Source organism: Rhea americana, unplaced genomic scaffold (genome assembly GCF_003343005.1).
Source record: "Rhea americana isolate MKP2758 unplaced genomic scaffold, rheAme1 scaffold_286, whole genome shotgun sequence".
Taxonomy (NCBI): Eukaryota; Metazoa; Chordata; class Aves; order Rheiformes; family Rheidae; genus Rhea; species Rhea americana.
Window position 1 is genome coordinate 346,200 of NW_028186408.1, and position 17,215 is coordinate 363,414.

Here is a 17,215-nt window from a genome sequence, read left to right on the forward strand (position 1 = left end):
GCCGGCCGAGGGCGCGACCGGGGGCCCTGGAGCCGGGGGAGCGGGGCGCGCGGCCCGGCCGAGCGGCGGCCGACTCGGCTGCCTCGCCCCGGGTCCTGCTGCCTTGCCTGGCTGAATAGCACCAGGGAGGTGAGCTGAGCTGAGCTTACCTGGGCGCGAAGGACCGAGGCGCAGGAAGATTACGGGGAAACTGCTGAAAAGCATGACTGGGTTTTCTTTTAGGCCCTCTAACAACAAAATAACAAAAACCGAGTGTTTCTGTCAGAACACTCAAAGGAATAAAAGGGATATTTTATTCTCAGGAGTTGAATTTTCTTCATGTGCGCATAGCTAATTTATTGTGATCCTATTTTTTAGAAGTGTGCAAATGAAAAACATCTTGTATATACATTGCACATTAGCTTTCCCTACTTGCTTGTTTTTTCCAAACTTTAAACAGAAATATCCGTTGTCTCCCACTAGCCTCCTACGTGATAACTGACCAAACAGAGCTACGGAAAATCAAGTGCCTGGAGAAGACGGGGATCAGCATAACGAGAGAGCTCATGTGGTGGTGGGGAGTGAGGCTGGCGACCGTGCAGCAGCTCCTGGACCTGCTGCAGGGGCTGGAGCTGTACCGGGCAGCCCAAGTCATCCTGGACTGTGAGTAGCTGCCCCCCCTTCCTCTGTGGGGACTCTGTGTCCCAGCACCGGCACCCAGCCCGACATACAGCTCTTGTTAGCGCTAGAAGATTTTTGCTAGGAACTTCCTGCTCAAAAGATTTTTCCACTGATTCTGATTTTCTGCTCATAAATAAAACTTGTGAGGGGTAAGCAGGAAATGACATAGCCAAGCTTAAAAGTAGGACTGACTATGGTCTGAAGCAGGAGCATATCTCTAATGCATCAGACAGGGTTTTAAAACGGCCAGACTTAACTATGAACGTTTCCGTTTTACATATATTCTTATTTCTCAGTGAAATTTTGTCATTAGACTCTATTGTGCAACAAAATCAGGGTGGAAAAATGTATGATTAGTTCTGACTATGTGGCCTGCTTTCCCCATGAAAGAAAAAGCTTATGAAAAAAAGAGAAGTGGCTTAGCTGACTACCTAATTTACTACTTCTTTATCCCACTTCATATTTTCTCTACTATTACATGTGTTCCTGGTTCCTTCCATAAACTAAACAACCTTAGTCTCTTCTAAGTCTGTGTAGGTCTCCTGTCTCCTATTTGCCATATTTCAGATGTATCTTTTTTGAGATATGATGATTAGAGCTTGAACACAGATGTGCCTTGTTAAACCACTGCATTATAAAAATCACAAAGCTTTTTAAATATAATTTTACTTTCCTTTTTTCTTTTTTGAAAACTATGTTTTATTTGCAGCCATCCACTTTATAAACCAAATTGTACCTTGAGCCAATTTTACAGCTAAATCTGTTGAACCCTGAATAACATGCTTAGCCTTTCTGTATTGAGTTGCCCTGAGAAGTTAGGAATAGACTACATTCCCCTTTTCACATCTGTTTCTGCCTAGAAAACAGATGTTTGCATGAATTTCACTTGTTCTCCATAGAGAATTGCTAGAAAGGAAAATTATACTTTTTTTGTTTGTTTGTTTGTTTGTTTGTTACAGGCCAAAAATGCTTAGAGAAGTACTAGGATTTTTCCATGCACATATGAGAAGGACAAAGATGAGGGCATGGACTTTCACAAGACAGAAAATGTGCCAGAGTACCTTCTGCTTTTCACATTCCCCGAGAAGGGACTGTCGCTCCACGGCTGGTTTTGGTTACATCACCAGCCCTGTTGTGAAACAGAAACAGCGTCAGCAACGGCAGGGCAGGGCAGCCAGCAGCAGTCCCTGCTGCTGCTGGCCCTCGTTGTGTAGCAGCTAGAGGCATTTCTCATGGAAATTCCAACAATTCACAGTTGTTTTCTTGCTGCAGTATTTCTTTAAATAGCACCGTTTATTTTTCTGTAGGTTTCTGGTGTTAGCATCACTTTTAACCTTCATTTTGGAATGTAACATTCAGTCATATCAGTTCAGGAGAGGGTAACAGTTCTTTTCCCTAGTTGTGCTGAGCGAACAGAGCTATACCAAAGTTAACTGAATCCTGTTTTACCTTGTGTGTCAGTATGGTTAATTTAATCACAGTGACTCACTTTGAGGGTCTAGTCTGAGTGGACAGGATGGAAAACAAAATTATTTTGTCTATATACTGAATAAATTTGACTTAGATATTGCCAATGCAATAAGCCTGGCTCCCTCATAGCGGTATTTTATGGACACCTCAAAGTAGACAGCAGCTTCTATGATGTGATGACTCCTTTGCTCTGTGTCTGTTCAGTATTTAACACAGTATATTCCTAGCCCATAGAGTTTCTATGTGCTCTGATAGCACACAGAATAACCTACCACACCTTAAGCTTGAATTAGTTACAGCGGTTGCCCTCTTTCCCTTTCAGAAGGCATTCGGGGCTCACCTTTGTTTACTGCTGGTTTGCTTCAGTGTATTCCTTATGCAGCATTCTTTGGCATTTCTGTAATCCTGCTTTATGCATTGTCATTTAATCAGAAAATAGCTGCATTTTCCTTCTGAGAAACAAAAACTGAAACTGAAAAGTTTTTTACAACTACATAAAAGCTGCAAAAATTTTCAAAAGATTTTTATCTTTCACAGAAAACTCTGGTTTTGTTCATTTAGGTATAATGGCTTCTTTTCTGTGTGGGTTAATTTTGCGTTTTAGCAAGAGCTATGTTTCCAGTGGTGCTGGAAATATGGCCTGTAATAACAACTGAAATGCTGCTGCTTTTACGCAGGGTGGTAGAGCTTTCTCTCCTCTAACAAGCCTTTAAAACAAGGCCATGAGTAAATTTCAAATTGAGATTAGTTCAGCACATTGCAGCTTCAGGAGAGGCTTTATTTAATTTGAGATCACTATTGCTTGCAAACCACAATATTGCTGGATTCGAGCTGATGTACACGTTCAGGACAGCCACCCMCAGGAAACCCAGAGGCTGCACAGTGGGTCTCTGTTATCCACTTAGGCTTGCTCCTGTGTGCAAACACCAGAATGTGACACAGGATTAAATCTTAACAGGCAGGATTTTAAAGCCCATCTTAAAGCCCCTGACAGCATTGCTTACACAAGGACCAAGTAAGACTTACCTCTGGAATTACGCACAATGTACAGAATCTAGCCTCCAAGCCAAGAGCAACTTCTGGAAGTATCACCTGTAAAGATAATATACAGACAAAAAATAATAATTAGCACAGAAGAAGGCATCCTTCTCCTGTTTGATGGTTTGAGGGATATACAAACATTACTGTAGGTTGCACAATATTGCACCTGACTTCAGCCTCCAGTACGAGAGGGGATTACTTGCTTTCTCTTGTGATTCACCCATTATTTCACCCATTATTTTAATATTTTGAGCTTTCTCAGAAATATTTATGAGACTTTTTGGATTTCACTTGCCATCAGCAGCAATAACTGAGGGGCTTCCTCTGTTAAAAATAAAAACCAGATTCTTCCAGACTGGAAGATCATACTTTGACCTCTACAGAAAAGCACTTGGTTTCTAGAAAATAGAGTTGGCTAATGCAAGTAAATGGGTTTTTGTAGTGACTTCTGATGGGATAGATCAGGCTGCAGGAAAGTAAATATTAAGAAATCACAGCAAGAAAAGGACATACTCCATTTAGCTCCTTAAGACATTGAACTGATATGCTAAAGCTCTAAGATCCCTTTGTTTCAGCTTCATACAGAGCATTATGAGGAGTTCTCCCTGAATTCTGTAGGGCAATATGAAGATAGAGAGGATTTAAAAGAGGATGGAAGACAAATCCTGTGGACCAATCAATCTTTAGTTTTGTGTCTGGCTGATTAATAATCATTTTTGCCGCAAATCAATTCATATGCAAGGAATTACAAAAATGAAATGATTTCTTCCCTTAACTTCTTGCGATCTTCTTTTTGTATTGAACTCCACAGTAAAATTTAATACTAATTTCAGTGGTAGAAAGTGTGGATTATTTTGTCATTCTTCCATGTGCAGCAGTTAACACTTTCTAGAATTAACTGACTATAGGCATTCTGCTGTGTGGCCATTAACAGCAGTGCTTTCTAGCAGGCTGATTTTAGGTTTAAACAAATCTTTTCAGTCTTTATCTTTTACTTCTATTTTTATATCTGAATATGCTTACTCAGCTGATGTAACTCAAGCAGATATGATGGAGTACACACTTTTTTTTCCTACTGGGCATGCTGTTCGTAAAACTAAGTGGTCCCAACTCTGACAGTCTTTATATCACCATAACTCTACTCAGTCTGACTTCTGGATGTCTGGAATAATATTTTTTTTTTCCAAACTCATTCATGCATATATGAGTCCTGCAGCTTCAGTGGTAATCTCTCTGATGTGCAGGAAGTTGCAAAATTCATGAAAAGCCCTGAAAAGATGACTTGAAGGAAGTGATTCTAATTTTGGAGGTTTTCTAGTTTAAAGTACTAGGTGAGGGGGGGAAAAAAAACAGCAGAACAGTCATTTTGACTAAAGGCCTGTAGTCAGTTAATACCTAAAATACCTAAAACAATTTCTGGCCAAAAATCCATAAAGTTTGTGACTTCATAGCATTCTGGCACAGTACCAAAGAAACATAACTGATTTTTCTGAGTTTAAAGACCTAGTTTTATTCCAACCCTGCATTCATAGGTGACATTGAAGAAAATGGATACAAACCCCATACAATTCAAAGAAAAAAGATTACCTGAGATGAACGTGTCCACCTCTACCATTATTGCTCTTCAGATACCTCTACTCTTCAAAGCTTAGTAACAATGAAATACAATACAATTAAACTGTCATACTTTATCTTCTCTTAAATTTCAGTTTTACTGAAGTTAATGAGATTGTTTTATAGAGAGCACAATTATATAAATGAAATATACCACTTCCTGCTTGTTTCAGTCACTCCCAATGCTTTGTCCATACAAAAAAGAATACAGAATTATTAGCTGATTTCGAAAGCAAACAGAGACTCTTGGTGCCAATATATACAATGCTTAAGATAAGAAGTTGATAAAACAATATGACAAAAAAAATCATATTTACACACTTCTTTTATATCAAAAGAAAGAAATTATTTTTAAGTAGTTACTAAACKTTATTGGTGATAAAAGATGCCAAGTAAAAAAACATAATTTTGGAACTATATGGAGGAATAGATATTATTAGGCATTGGAAGGTCCTTAGATATCTCTAGTGCATGCTGGATATTTCAAAGTTCCATTTCAACCTCAATTTTAAATGTCTTCATGGGTGGAATTTCAGCTGCTCTTCAGGAAACTTTTGACAGCTTCTTATATCAGAATGTCTTGAAATTTTTTTACTTTATTTTTTTCCACATCCTAATTGTAGCGTAATCCCTCTAATGCATACCTATTCTTCAATTCCCTGTATGCTAAAAGCATCTTGGTTCTTCTCTTAAGCATACTTCACGCTTGCTTTTTTTGGATCTGATTCTGAGATTTGGCCAAACTGTACAAAGAGTAGGATCTTGAGGAGCTGTAATGAATCAATAACTTGGCTTTTAATTTTGCCTTATATATCAGTTATTCTTTACCTGTGGCCATTGTTGTGTTCTTCCTTGATTGTCCCTAACTTGTTTCTTTCCATTAGTAAGTGAAAATATGATTCGTTTTTGAACTAGTTCTACATAGGAAAATGTTTTCTGGGAATGAGCACAGTCAGGACACTAAAACTACACAATTCAAAATAGCCCAAAAGTATTTAGCTGACTAAAACTAATGGAATTCTGACAAACTTTTTCTTGGTTCTATGATAATTAACAAAGAGTTAGATGCGTTCTGTGGGTTGTGAGATGTTTATGGTTTGAGATCATCAGCTGCAAGATATTACATGGAAAATGACTAAATAAATAATTATTGTTAATTTCTTATTATAAGGGACTATATATCCTTTGCATAGTCATAACCGATATTTGTTTCAAGCTATCACTTTATTGTGATAGTAACTATTTTTTCACAGTAGTTAATAGCATGCATATGAAGTAAATTTAAATATTAATAATATTCAAATAATTAAACATAACACATTTGTAGTGTTCATTTAAATTTACAGTTCATTTTCCTTGCACAGCTGATTTGAATCACAGTCTGTTTTCCTTGGTTATTTTTTGTCTTTCTGTTTTTCTCTTTTGCAGGGAAATCGGCCTCTAGTATTACCAATTCCGAAAATAAAGAGTTGGCAGAGCCACCTAAAGAGGAGAATATATCTTTAACTCCTACAGAAAATAAAAATAAAGAGAGAGAAAATGAAATAAGCCTGTTGCCATCACCATACTCTTCACAATTGGGAATATCGACAGCAGGAAGTAAGTAAAATGATAGTTCTGTATTTGCTTTGAAGTTGGAATGGCCATACAGATAAGACTGGTCCCCATTCACTTTCAAAATGGTTACATTTGAATAGTTGCCTTTTTCCTAGCACTGTTGTCTCCTGAGCTGTTTATTTCTAACTTTACCAAGGGCCTTTTATTCTTCCTGCCTATGGCTTTCTTGGCTTTGAGAGATGCTGGCTATAATTATCCTGTAGGGTCTTGGAGTTTATTTCCCAGTTCCACGTGAGCCCCCAGTCCCATTCTGGCTCCACACTGAGTCTAGATCCATGCAAACACTTGTTCCCATGTGAAGTATGTCTGGCCCAGAAGAGAGCCCTGTACGCATCCACAGCTCCTCTGCCTGGGAAAGGGAGGGACCGGAGCCATGGCACAGAGAGCAGCACCTGACCAACAGTATCCCACCGAGCTCTGAGAGCTCTAAAGAGCTCTGCGTAGTTGTCTTGCRAGGAGGAACCAGAAAAACAGCTCTCTATCTTCACGTAGTATCTCACATTTTGACAGCTTGTTGCAGATTATACCATTTAGGAAAGTCAGCAGAATAACCCAGACCCTCGTAATTAATCTCACAGGCTGATATTACAATAAGTAAGGTGTATTTTCAATGCTGTTAATTCAGTTTCAGACCCTATTTCTGCAGGAGTTTTGTGTTCGCTCCCTTCACCACCACCTCCCCCAGAAGACTTCTTGAAATCCTTACAGTCTAACCCTTCTGTCTCATCAAGTGTGAAGGTAAATCCCTTTCATACTGGTGGATTATAATAATGCAAATTGTGTTGATGCCATTTTATGTTTCTTCAGTTAGAGATTATGTATCGACTTCCATCTACTCATATAAAATATAATCTACTGAAAAAAATGTGGCCTGATTACAAAGTATTTACGTGTGATATAATAGTAACACTTTAAGATTACTTATCATTTACATCACTTTTCTTGCCAGTGAAGCACAAGTGAGGGAAAAATTAACTATACTGCATACTGCAAAGCTGAGCTACGCCCACATAAAAAAAATGCAATTAATTTTCAAGTATAGATTTTGTAGGGGACTTCTCATTCCTCATGAGATGATAATGCAAAATTAAAGCACTGTCTTGTCAGAGTGACATATTTCTTTTACTTCAAATCTATACTTAAAATGTGATGGATTAGTGGTTTTTTAGTATCATCTTTTACATTGGAAGGGTGTAAGGGACCTCAGGAGGTCTCTAGTCCAACCTCCTGCTCAAATCTGGGCTAATGCCAAAGTTAGATCAGGTCACTCACAGCCTTGTCCAGCTGAATTTTGAAAACCTCCAAAGACGGAGGTTCTACCACCTCTCTCTTTAGGCCCCTGTTCTAGGGGCCCTGTTCAGGCCCTGTTCACCTCACTGAAAGTTTTTTCTTAACATTCTTAATGATTTCACCACAGAGTCTCCTCTTCCTTCTCCCTATAGCTCTCTTGTCTTTGAGATAGCCTGGCTAGATCTGTCCTGTGGGGTCACAGAGGGTGTGCACATTCAGGTCTTACTTGACTCTGTTGGCATGTTTTGTTCTTGTTTTGTTTGTTTTTGAAGATTTTATTTTAAAACTTTTAATTCTTCTAAAATAACATGGTACAAGAGTACCAGGCAGAAGAGAAGATTGTTATGAAGAACACAGTTTGAGTTTCTGGAGAGGGAGTCAATGTTTTGTTGTCTCATATCTGGAGCACATCAAAGTTGTGGAGGCTGCACGATTATTTCTTGGCTATACGGGAACTGTAATATCAAATGCCATACTGGAAGCCAGAAATTATTTTGCAAGCAATGCCAGATGCTTCAGAAGTAGATGTATTACTGCATGAAGGACACTCCCTTCTGGTCCAGTTGTTGTTTAACATATGCCCCATCCAAGAATTAAAGGTTCGTGTAACTTACACTGACATCATTTCAAATAAATACACGGACTTTTAAGCAAAACCAAGTCTGTTTTCTGGGAAAGGTGGTAATGCAAATTGGTAACTTTTTCCAGTCTCTTCTATTATGCAAAATTTTTACAACAAACAGATCGACAGGTATTACAAAAGGAAAATGCAATGAGTGATTGCACAGAGCATTTCACAATTTCTTTTTAACAATCACTGCACTCATTTCTTAAATCATGGAAAAGACAATAGGACATTTGAAAGGGAAGGAGAAGGCATATGAATTTTTGAGATAAACTTGCTGTTTCTTCAAATGTGTAGCCCTGCAGCTCTTCTACTCCTCAGCAGGAGACGATGACTGATCTCCCCAGCGGAAGTCTTTTGTGGACCCAGAGGGAACTTACTAATGCCACAAATGGTTTTAGTGATGAGAGCAGAATTTGTGAAGGTACTTTTGCAGATGTCTACAAAGGTCAGAGGCACAACATAGTGTACGTCATCAAAAGACTGAAAGAGGCAAGTACTCCAGCTTTTATTTTCTTTCTGAAGGAGAATATTTTATTAGCGCCTCTTGAACATTAGCAGATGTCATTTAATATTATGTGGGCTAGGAACCACAGCTGCTACAAAAGATGAAAGGGAAAAGGGGAAACGATGAGTAATAAGTAAACCTAGATTCCACAAACATGTGAGAGAGATCTTACACAAGTAGTTCTGTTAACTTTATCCGTGGCAGTAGCTCAAGCAAACTAGCTGCACTGAGAATTGTATTGGAGTTATCTTTATGCTGGTTTTTAATTTTCAGTTATTTGGTGCTTTTGACACACAATTGCCATCAGTGATACCTTCCTATTTTCTGAAGTGATTTGTCATCTAGAGAGTAAAAGCTTTGTATAAAAGCAGTGTCTTCATAATTACTATTATCTTGCATATTTTAATTTTTCAGATGGAATGTACAAGTCCAAATTCAACTCAAAGATTCTTTCATACAGAAGTACAGATTTGCTTTCGGTGAGTGGTTGACTTTTAAACGTAGTCTGTTCACACCCTATCTGTGGCATGTTGCTGGTGCATACAGTGTAAGACTGACATGTATATCATCTGCCAGGCATTGTGCTGTACTGGGGACAATGGGGTTCTGCACCGCCTTTGCAAGAGCCCTGGGAAGCAACATGCCTCCCAGTGCTGCCACGGTTCTTCCTCAGCGAACGCAGCCACTCTGCCAGTCTCAGAGAGGGCGAGGGAGTGGTGCTTTCTGGAGCTTTGTATCCCTTCTCATTGCTCAGAACAGGGCTGAGCTTAATCCTGTCTCTTCTCTGCAGCTATGTTAGCCTTGTGCAGTCCTGCTTAGGACCATTCTGTGTGTCCAGCTGTAGGACTCAAAGTGAATTCCAATTGCCTTGAATTTAGGAATTTATTCCAGCTCAGGAAAGGACTTTTCTGCACTGCTCTCATTTAATTTGCAAAACATTGTTATCTATGTTTGCAGGTGTTGCCATGTTAACATTTTGCAGCTACTGGGTTTCTCAGTAGAAACTGGATTACACTGTCTGATATATCCATACTTGCCCAATGGATCACTACAAAACAAACTTCATTGTCAAGTAAGTAAATAATATGGGTCCGTTATCCACCTGCCCTGTAAGGATACAGCCTGAAAAGCAATTATATCTCCTTGAATTTGTAGAAACAGTAGAAGAAGATGCCCCAATATGTTGACTGTATGTATTAAAAGGTTGCAAGGCTTTTTTTTTCCTTTTTTTTTCTACTGCAAAGCTGATCAGGTCAGCAAGAAGTTTCTGCTTTGCAGCTTTAGTAACTTTTAAATATTAAGAAATCTGCAAAATGTGTGTTCATATTCCCAAATCCAGTAGAATATTACAGTATGTTACTGTAGAATTCATCATCCTATTCAGTGGTGTTACAAACTTTCATTGACAGTACATTCTATGAAGCTTTACAAGGGCTTAAGAGAACAGTTTATGAGAACTTCACACCTATTGAGAGAGCATTAGCAGGGGAAATCATGGGACAGAAACATCAGAAGAATGATCCATTAAAAAAAGCATTATGTCTCAATAATGGCCAATTCCTGATATTTTGGAGAAGCACAATCTCTGCTGTATCTTTACCTCACTGTATCCTATGCCAGGAAAAACGTCCAGTACGGTACATAAGAGGTTCTTTCCTAGGCCTTGAAATCAGCTTCCTGACATGGACCACACTTTTGATCTAGGTCATCAGGATTTTTGCTAGTGATTGCAGTGGGAATAAAACTAAGCGTTTGGCCTGCAGAACTACTAATGTATTTTTATTTTTACAGAATAAAAACTATACCAATTTTCTTTCTGACTTTTCTTGCAGGATGATTCTGCTCCACTGACCTGGGAGACGCGCATTAGCATTTCCATAGGACTAATCCGAGCTATACAGTACCTACATAATTCTGGAATTCTTCATGGTAATATCAAAAGGTGAGGGGTTTGGCATTTCCTTGTTTGCCTGTTAATGTCAGGATTTCTTTAATACTAATGGCTGAAAGCTTATATCATTTTGAAATCCATTTACAGTACCTTTCTGCCTTCTGTTATCTCTTGTTCTGTAGAGTGTTTACCCTCCGTATGTTTCATTTGCCTCTCTCTTCAGCATAATGGAAATATGTTCTTATGGAAATTTTTGGAGTGCTTTCTCTTTCCCCTCTCCCTTTCTCCCCATTCTTTATCCTTTCCTTCTTGCACACCAGGCCAAATGTTGGGAAGTCAGGTCCGTCAGGGCTTGCCTTAACTGTAAAAGTGTAATTCTTTACCTCAAAATAATTATTCAGCCAGTAATTTGCCTTTCATTATCATAGCTCAAATGTCTTGCTGGATGAAAACTTTACACCAAAGCTCGGACATTCAGGTCTGCGATTGTATTCTGTTGATAAGAAATCAGAGTATGCTATGATGAAAACCAAAGTCCTACAAACTTCTCTTACTTATCTGCCAGAAGATTTTATCAGGCATGGGCAGTTATCAGAAAAAGTTGATATATTTGGCTGTGGTGTGGTAAGTTGCCTTTTTTCCATATTCTGTTGCATTGTATGATGATTATAGACAGGAAAAAGGATATATGAATATCCTCTCATCCTCTCCATAGAGTCATTTTGCCTGCAATTTCACATCATAGTTTCTGACTGCATAATGTGTTAAGATTCTGTTTAATTATGTTCTTCCTACAAATACACTTCAACTTGTGGCAGAGTAAGGTGAATCTTTTGAGCAACAGAAGCAAAATTCTTTCTCCTTGCAAAAAATTTTATTACTGCTGATAGTTTAGGAAAAACAGAGCAGCAGAAAGACTGCAATTAGGTTCTGAGAACTCCTCCAAATCTGCCACATCAAATACTAACAAACATCACCTGTTAATTTGGAATTTCAACTAGAATAATTGAATAAATAAGACAGTTTACTACATCATCTGTCTCAATTTCCATTTTAATAGGAAGTTACTGTCTTCAATACAGTTGCTTATCTAGATTTAGAATGGCTTTTTATCTCTTAGTTTAATGTTCTCTTATGTCTCAGTACAAAATTTAAACTTGGTTTTAGAGGTGGATCTAAACTGTCATGAAGATTGCCCAAATCTGGTATTATTTAGCCATGTGATGTGGCAAAGTAATTTCAAAATGCTCCAGTAGTTCAATATACCTTTATTTACAAAACTCATTTTAAGAACAGAACTTAAATTGTTTTATCTGCCAAATATATTTTCTAGGTCTTAGCAGAGATACTGACAGGAGTTAAGGCACTAGATGAAGGAAGACACCCTATTTATCTGGTAAGGAAAAACAGAAATAATGAACACTAACGTGAGTGAATGGGGTTGTTGTCATAAATTGAATTTACATTTTACATAAATATTTTTATTTGCAATCTGCTTGCAGGTCCTAAAGAAGTGATGTTTAGAAGCCATATCCTAGTTTCACTAACATACCTACCTCTACCATTCCTAAAATTAGGAGCAGAATGTATGTTCCCATTTCACATATCAGACTCATCAGTACTGGCCCTAAGTATATAGAAGATGCCCCCAAATCACTGGTGTTTATATACGTGCTTATTTAAGAAAAAAAGGCGTTGTGTTTAAACTCTGCTGCATGTTTTTTATGTGCCAGAAAGATGTATGTTATGAGCCAGAGTGCATGGGGAAGCCTGGATAGGAGATAACTGCAGATGCTGTTTATGATGTTTGAGACATTTATGTATTACACCAGTGATTGGAACTTACATCTTGGCCAATTTGCCCAAGCTGTAATTAGAACTGACAAACTACTTTCACAAACAACCAGAACTGGCTAGGCTCAATGAATGCCACTAACACCATTTTAATGAAAACAGACTCCGCTTACGGGCTGTACGCCTGGTTTTCTATCTTGTTGAAGCCTTGAGGGGAAAGGGACAGTATTCTCGCTTACTATTTCCAAACACATCATCAGTGTTCAAATAGATTCAGAAAATAAAGGATCTGAGGCTTCCAATTTTTTAACAAGTATTTGAAAAAATCCTGTGTCGTTACATACAGTGTTGATTATTTTTTCTTTCTTTAAATGGCCAAATAACAGGCATAAGTCTGTAGGGCCTGCCTCAAACAGCTGGATCTATTTTAGTGAATTTGATGTTAGACACATGCAGAGGAAACCTTTGGGCTTTTTCCTCCAATGAAAACAAACACGTCTGTCCCTTGAACTAAGGAAGATTTGTAAAGCTTTTAAGTCTGTAAACCAGCCACTAAAGAGCAATATAACAAATATGGCTTCTCAGTGGTACAGATAGATGTTTATGTTAATTTTGTCTTCGTTAATGTTTCTCTTTCCCTTGAACAGAAAGATATGATTGCTGATGAAATTCAAATAGTGAAAGAAAACTCATGCTCCAAGGTCAAAAATTTTGAAAAGCTAGCTGCAAAGGAAATATGCTGTAAATATCTAGACAAGAAAGCAGGACACTTGCTGGAAGAGATTGCTGTTGATTTTGCACAGGCCATCTGCTTTTGTCTGAGAAAAAAGAATCCTAACATAGCGGAGGTAAATATTTTAAATACAGAAGCAGGAGTTTAGTCTCCTTGACACCAAGGTCCAAAGCTATAATGTTCATGTTTACCTATTTTATGAGTATGTTTTACATAGGAATATGTGTAAGCAGGGATACATGGATTATTCCTCATTCACAGATTTCATTGTTAAAAACAGGTGCTTGAAATTATGGAAATAGCTGAAAATAAATTAAGAGAGTGTAACATTTGTGGAGGCAGCACTTCTGGATTTTCCATGAACACTCCAGAAGAAACAGATGATGAGACAACTAGCCTCAACGTGGATGGTTCTTCTCGGGAAAATAGAGAGGACAGCGCACAGGCAAAGACCATGACAGGTGCCAATCCATGCATACCTTTAACAAGAGTTGTGTCACCTGACATTTACTGCGGACAAATGTCAAGGGTGCCTTGTGAATCAGATGAATCAAGCAGTTTTATATGGAATTCTGTGGAAGGGTCTACAGATGAGCTATCTAGCAACAGTTGTTACAATTCAGAAGATACCACAGCCTCTGCATACAGGAAAAAGGAGGAAAGACCTGTGAACGGACTCCAGGAAAGAAACATGGCATCCATCGAAAGCAATGAGAACTTGGAAACAATGTCTACTGCACAGAGCACCTTTCAACGAAAAAATGCAGACCTTGATGCTTCATGTTCTTCACAAGGTAAATCTCAGTAATTCTGAAGGGTGGACATAGAACATTCAGGCATGCAGACTTCAAAGTGCAATGGCAAAACTGCTCATACTGCTGTTGTGATAACCACAGCCTTTGTGAAAATATTATAATAGTACAGATGAAATACTCTTTCTCCAGACTTTAAGTTGTTCTTCCAATCTAGAAACCTATTGCTTTTATTCTTTATTTGATATTTATCAATAAACCTACAAAATATTCTCCAGTTTTCTATCAATGTTTTTGTCATAAGCCAGATTTTTTTTAATTTAAAATTATTGTTTATTCCTTAGACGCTGAGGGATTTTTTTCTCACTATTTTGGCTTTTTTGTTTTTTAGCATTAGCCAGAGAGACATCTTGGAAAATAAAGATAAATGATCAAAAAAAGAAGCTCATGGAAAATATTTTACTATATGAAGAAGACAAATTAAACAGCTCTGAACTATTTGAATCTTAAATTGGATGGATTTATTAGCAGTGACCAGTTCAGAAGAAGAAATAAGGACTGTCTCTTCATTAGAAAGATGGTAAAAGTATACCTTTCATATAAGGTTGAATAGCAGATTTTGACCAGAAATATTAACCCTCTCTGAAGAAAACAAAAGTGATCACATTTGAGATGAACCAGAAAATACATGTTCTAAGCAGATAAAAACAAAATGCAACTCTATAAGCATAAATGCCTGCCTGCCTTCTGATCTGCAACCAAAAAAAAAAAAAAAAAAAAAGCCAAATACCAACAACTACCAAAATAATTTATAATTTTCAAGGTTCTTTTGCAGTGCACTTCAGAAAGTATTTGCGCATAATGTATCCCTTATTTTAAAATCACAGTCCTAGAAATTATAGGGCAAGTGTTGATCAGCAAATAGTTACCAATACTATTATCACATTGTACACAAGCAGACAGAAATCTCTGAAGAGACTGAAGATGGTTTCAATTTACAAAAGAAATATTTCTTTTTTATGTAATGTATAATTTTATTCCACATACTTGGAAAGCGTTCTCTATCAGAGAATTTTTATGCAAGTTCTCAGATGAATTCGACTCTTTTTCAATATGAATTGCACTGAAAATTTTAAGTAAATAATTTAAGCCACATTAGTCTGTTCTCTGACCTACTCTACTAGCTGTATGTATGTGATACTGTCTGAAGTTTTACTTTTTTTAAGTTTCATTGTCAACAGCTCTAAAACAGTGTTTAGTACTTTGTAAGGGTATTTTTTGAAGTTAATTTGTGTTCTTTACATGTTATTAAAGTCTCTTGTTTCACCTGGTAACTATTATATATTTTGGATTAGGAACAAGATTTTAATTTAAAAATATTTAATTTTGTCATGGGTCATTTGAAATTTTATTTGTTAAATTTCTTTTGGCAATGAGTAAATGAATCAGTGAAAGATAAGCTAGTAAGTGGACCTGTTTGTGGAGCCCTACTCACTGAGCATTCCCTGAGAAGGAATTTCTTTGTGTGTGTCTTGTGACTTACCCAGCAACAGTAGTAGCTCTGGGGTCATTGCTCTCTGATCACTCTGAAAAGAAAAGAAAAAACTTACATGCTGTCCTATTTATTCTCAAGTGAAAACCCCTCAAGAAAGAAAGAGTCACTTTTATTGTTATGACTATTTATTATTTGTCTTACTGTTTGCATTTTCCAGTCTTGTGTAGTCTAAGTAAATACAGGTTTATGATGAGCAAAAAGACTGTGTAGTTTAGCATACTGTCAAAGGTGACTGCTGCCTCAGTATCATGGATAATCAGGCCCAATGTATGGAAATGGGCAAAATTCCCACCAAAGTTCATGGAGTATTTGAAGAAGCATACAAATTTATACATAATTCTTCTCAATGGAATTGTGTAAAGGTATAACTTTCCAAGTTTTACATTAAGCTTGCTGAGTAAGGCCTCATAGCTTCTACATTTGTATAGTACCTAGTTCATTGTGGGTACTATACAAATGCACATTTAAGAGTATTTTAACTTAAAATCTGAGTATTATAACCATCTACAAATTTATTAAGTGGATTTTTACACTAAAAGCTGATAGAATTCCTTAATTAAAAGTGCCTTGGACACTGTTGATATGTCTTCCAGTGTCAGGTTGTTTTAGCAGATTCAAAAAAAGAAAAAAATGGTACTGACATTAAAAAAAGAAAATATATTCAGGTTATCCAAAATTTTTTTTTAAGATTTCATTGAGATACCTTATGGTGCTGAAAACTTAATATTGTTTTTGATGTGTATGTTTTGGGAGATCCATGGCTGATACCTCAGGTCTCTTCCAGGAAGAAATGCATACAGACACATTCACAGAGCTGAATGAAAAACCTGACACTTTTTTTTGCTGTCTAAAAACAATTTAGACATATTTTTGTTTCACAAAAATACTTTAAAGGTCTTGTTCTCATTTCAACACAGAACAAAAATACTGAAGCTCAAATTGTTATTCTTTGCCTTTTTCCATGTTAATTTTTAAGATATTCTGAGGGAATATACATGGTTTTGTAGCTTATATAATGTACCTTAAATAAGGTACAGCATAGTCTATGATAACGGTGCYCTGTGACCTAACTGTTGGCTGTTCAATGTAATGTGTGTTTTAATCTTAACTTGGCAAATTTATAATTCATTAATATCTTTGTGAATAAAATACTGAAAAAGCCCTTTCTGTATAGCCTGGTTTTGCATGATATATCGCACAGCAGAACACATCTCATCCAGTGTATTTAAGTAACCTGTGTTACTTAAGATTTCACTCTAAAACTAGCAGTGACAGTTACTGTCCCTTAGATGCGCTGTCTGTATAATATGCCTAATAAACAACAGTGTAGCTCTTCCTCAAAGATGAAGGAAATCTCCCTCTCCACTAATCTCATTTACTTGAGATGCTCTTTTATCATGAACACCAGAGTAAGGGCACAGTATATAAATAAATAAATAAATAAAGTTAATCTGTAGAACTGTGCAAATTAAATTAATTTTGAGATTAGGAACCTGGAGGCTGAACTGATGTGGAAGATTCTCGCCTGCTCCCAGCGTGCTGAGTGACCCTAACCCAGCTCTGTGCCAGCTATGCAGTACGGTGTATAGCTATAAGACAAGCCTTTCATAAAATGTAAATAATTAAAATTAAATATAAAATAATATTCTTGCATACGCTGAAATC

The 17,215-nt window shown here is 37.2% G+C and overlaps 1 protein-coding gene across 1 annotated transcript in view; it reads left to right on the forward strand.

Annotated features, from left to right (window-relative positions):
• Positions 1–16,717, forward strand: part of IRAK2 (interleukin 1 receptor associated kinase 2) — a 17,928-nt gene extending 1,211 nt beyond the window's left edge. The window contains exons 2-13 of the mRNA XM_085308914.1: positions 440–642; positions 6,214–6,384; positions 7,028–7,140; positions 8,615–8,809; positions 9,240–9,304; positions 9,783–9,897; positions 10,658–10,767; positions 11,145–11,340; positions 12,050–12,112; positions 13,158–13,358; positions 13,524–14,037; positions 14,387–16,717. Coding sequence (XP_085165040.1) covers positions 440–642; positions 6,214–6,384; positions 7,028–7,140; positions 8,615–8,809; positions 9,240–9,304; positions 9,783–9,897; positions 10,658–10,767; positions 11,145–11,340; positions 12,050–12,112; positions 13,158–13,358; positions 13,524–14,037; positions 14,387–14,505 — 2,065 coding nt within the window. The 3' untranslated portion in view covers positions 14,506–16,717. The remainder of the gene's footprint in view (positions 1–439; positions 643–6,213; positions 6,385–7,027; positions 7,141–8,614; positions 8,810–9,239; positions 9,305–9,782; positions 9,898–10,657; positions 10,768–11,144; positions 11,341–12,049; positions 12,113–13,157; positions 13,359–13,523; positions 14,038–14,386) is intronic.
• Positions 16,718–17,215: the final 498 nt, after the last annotated feature.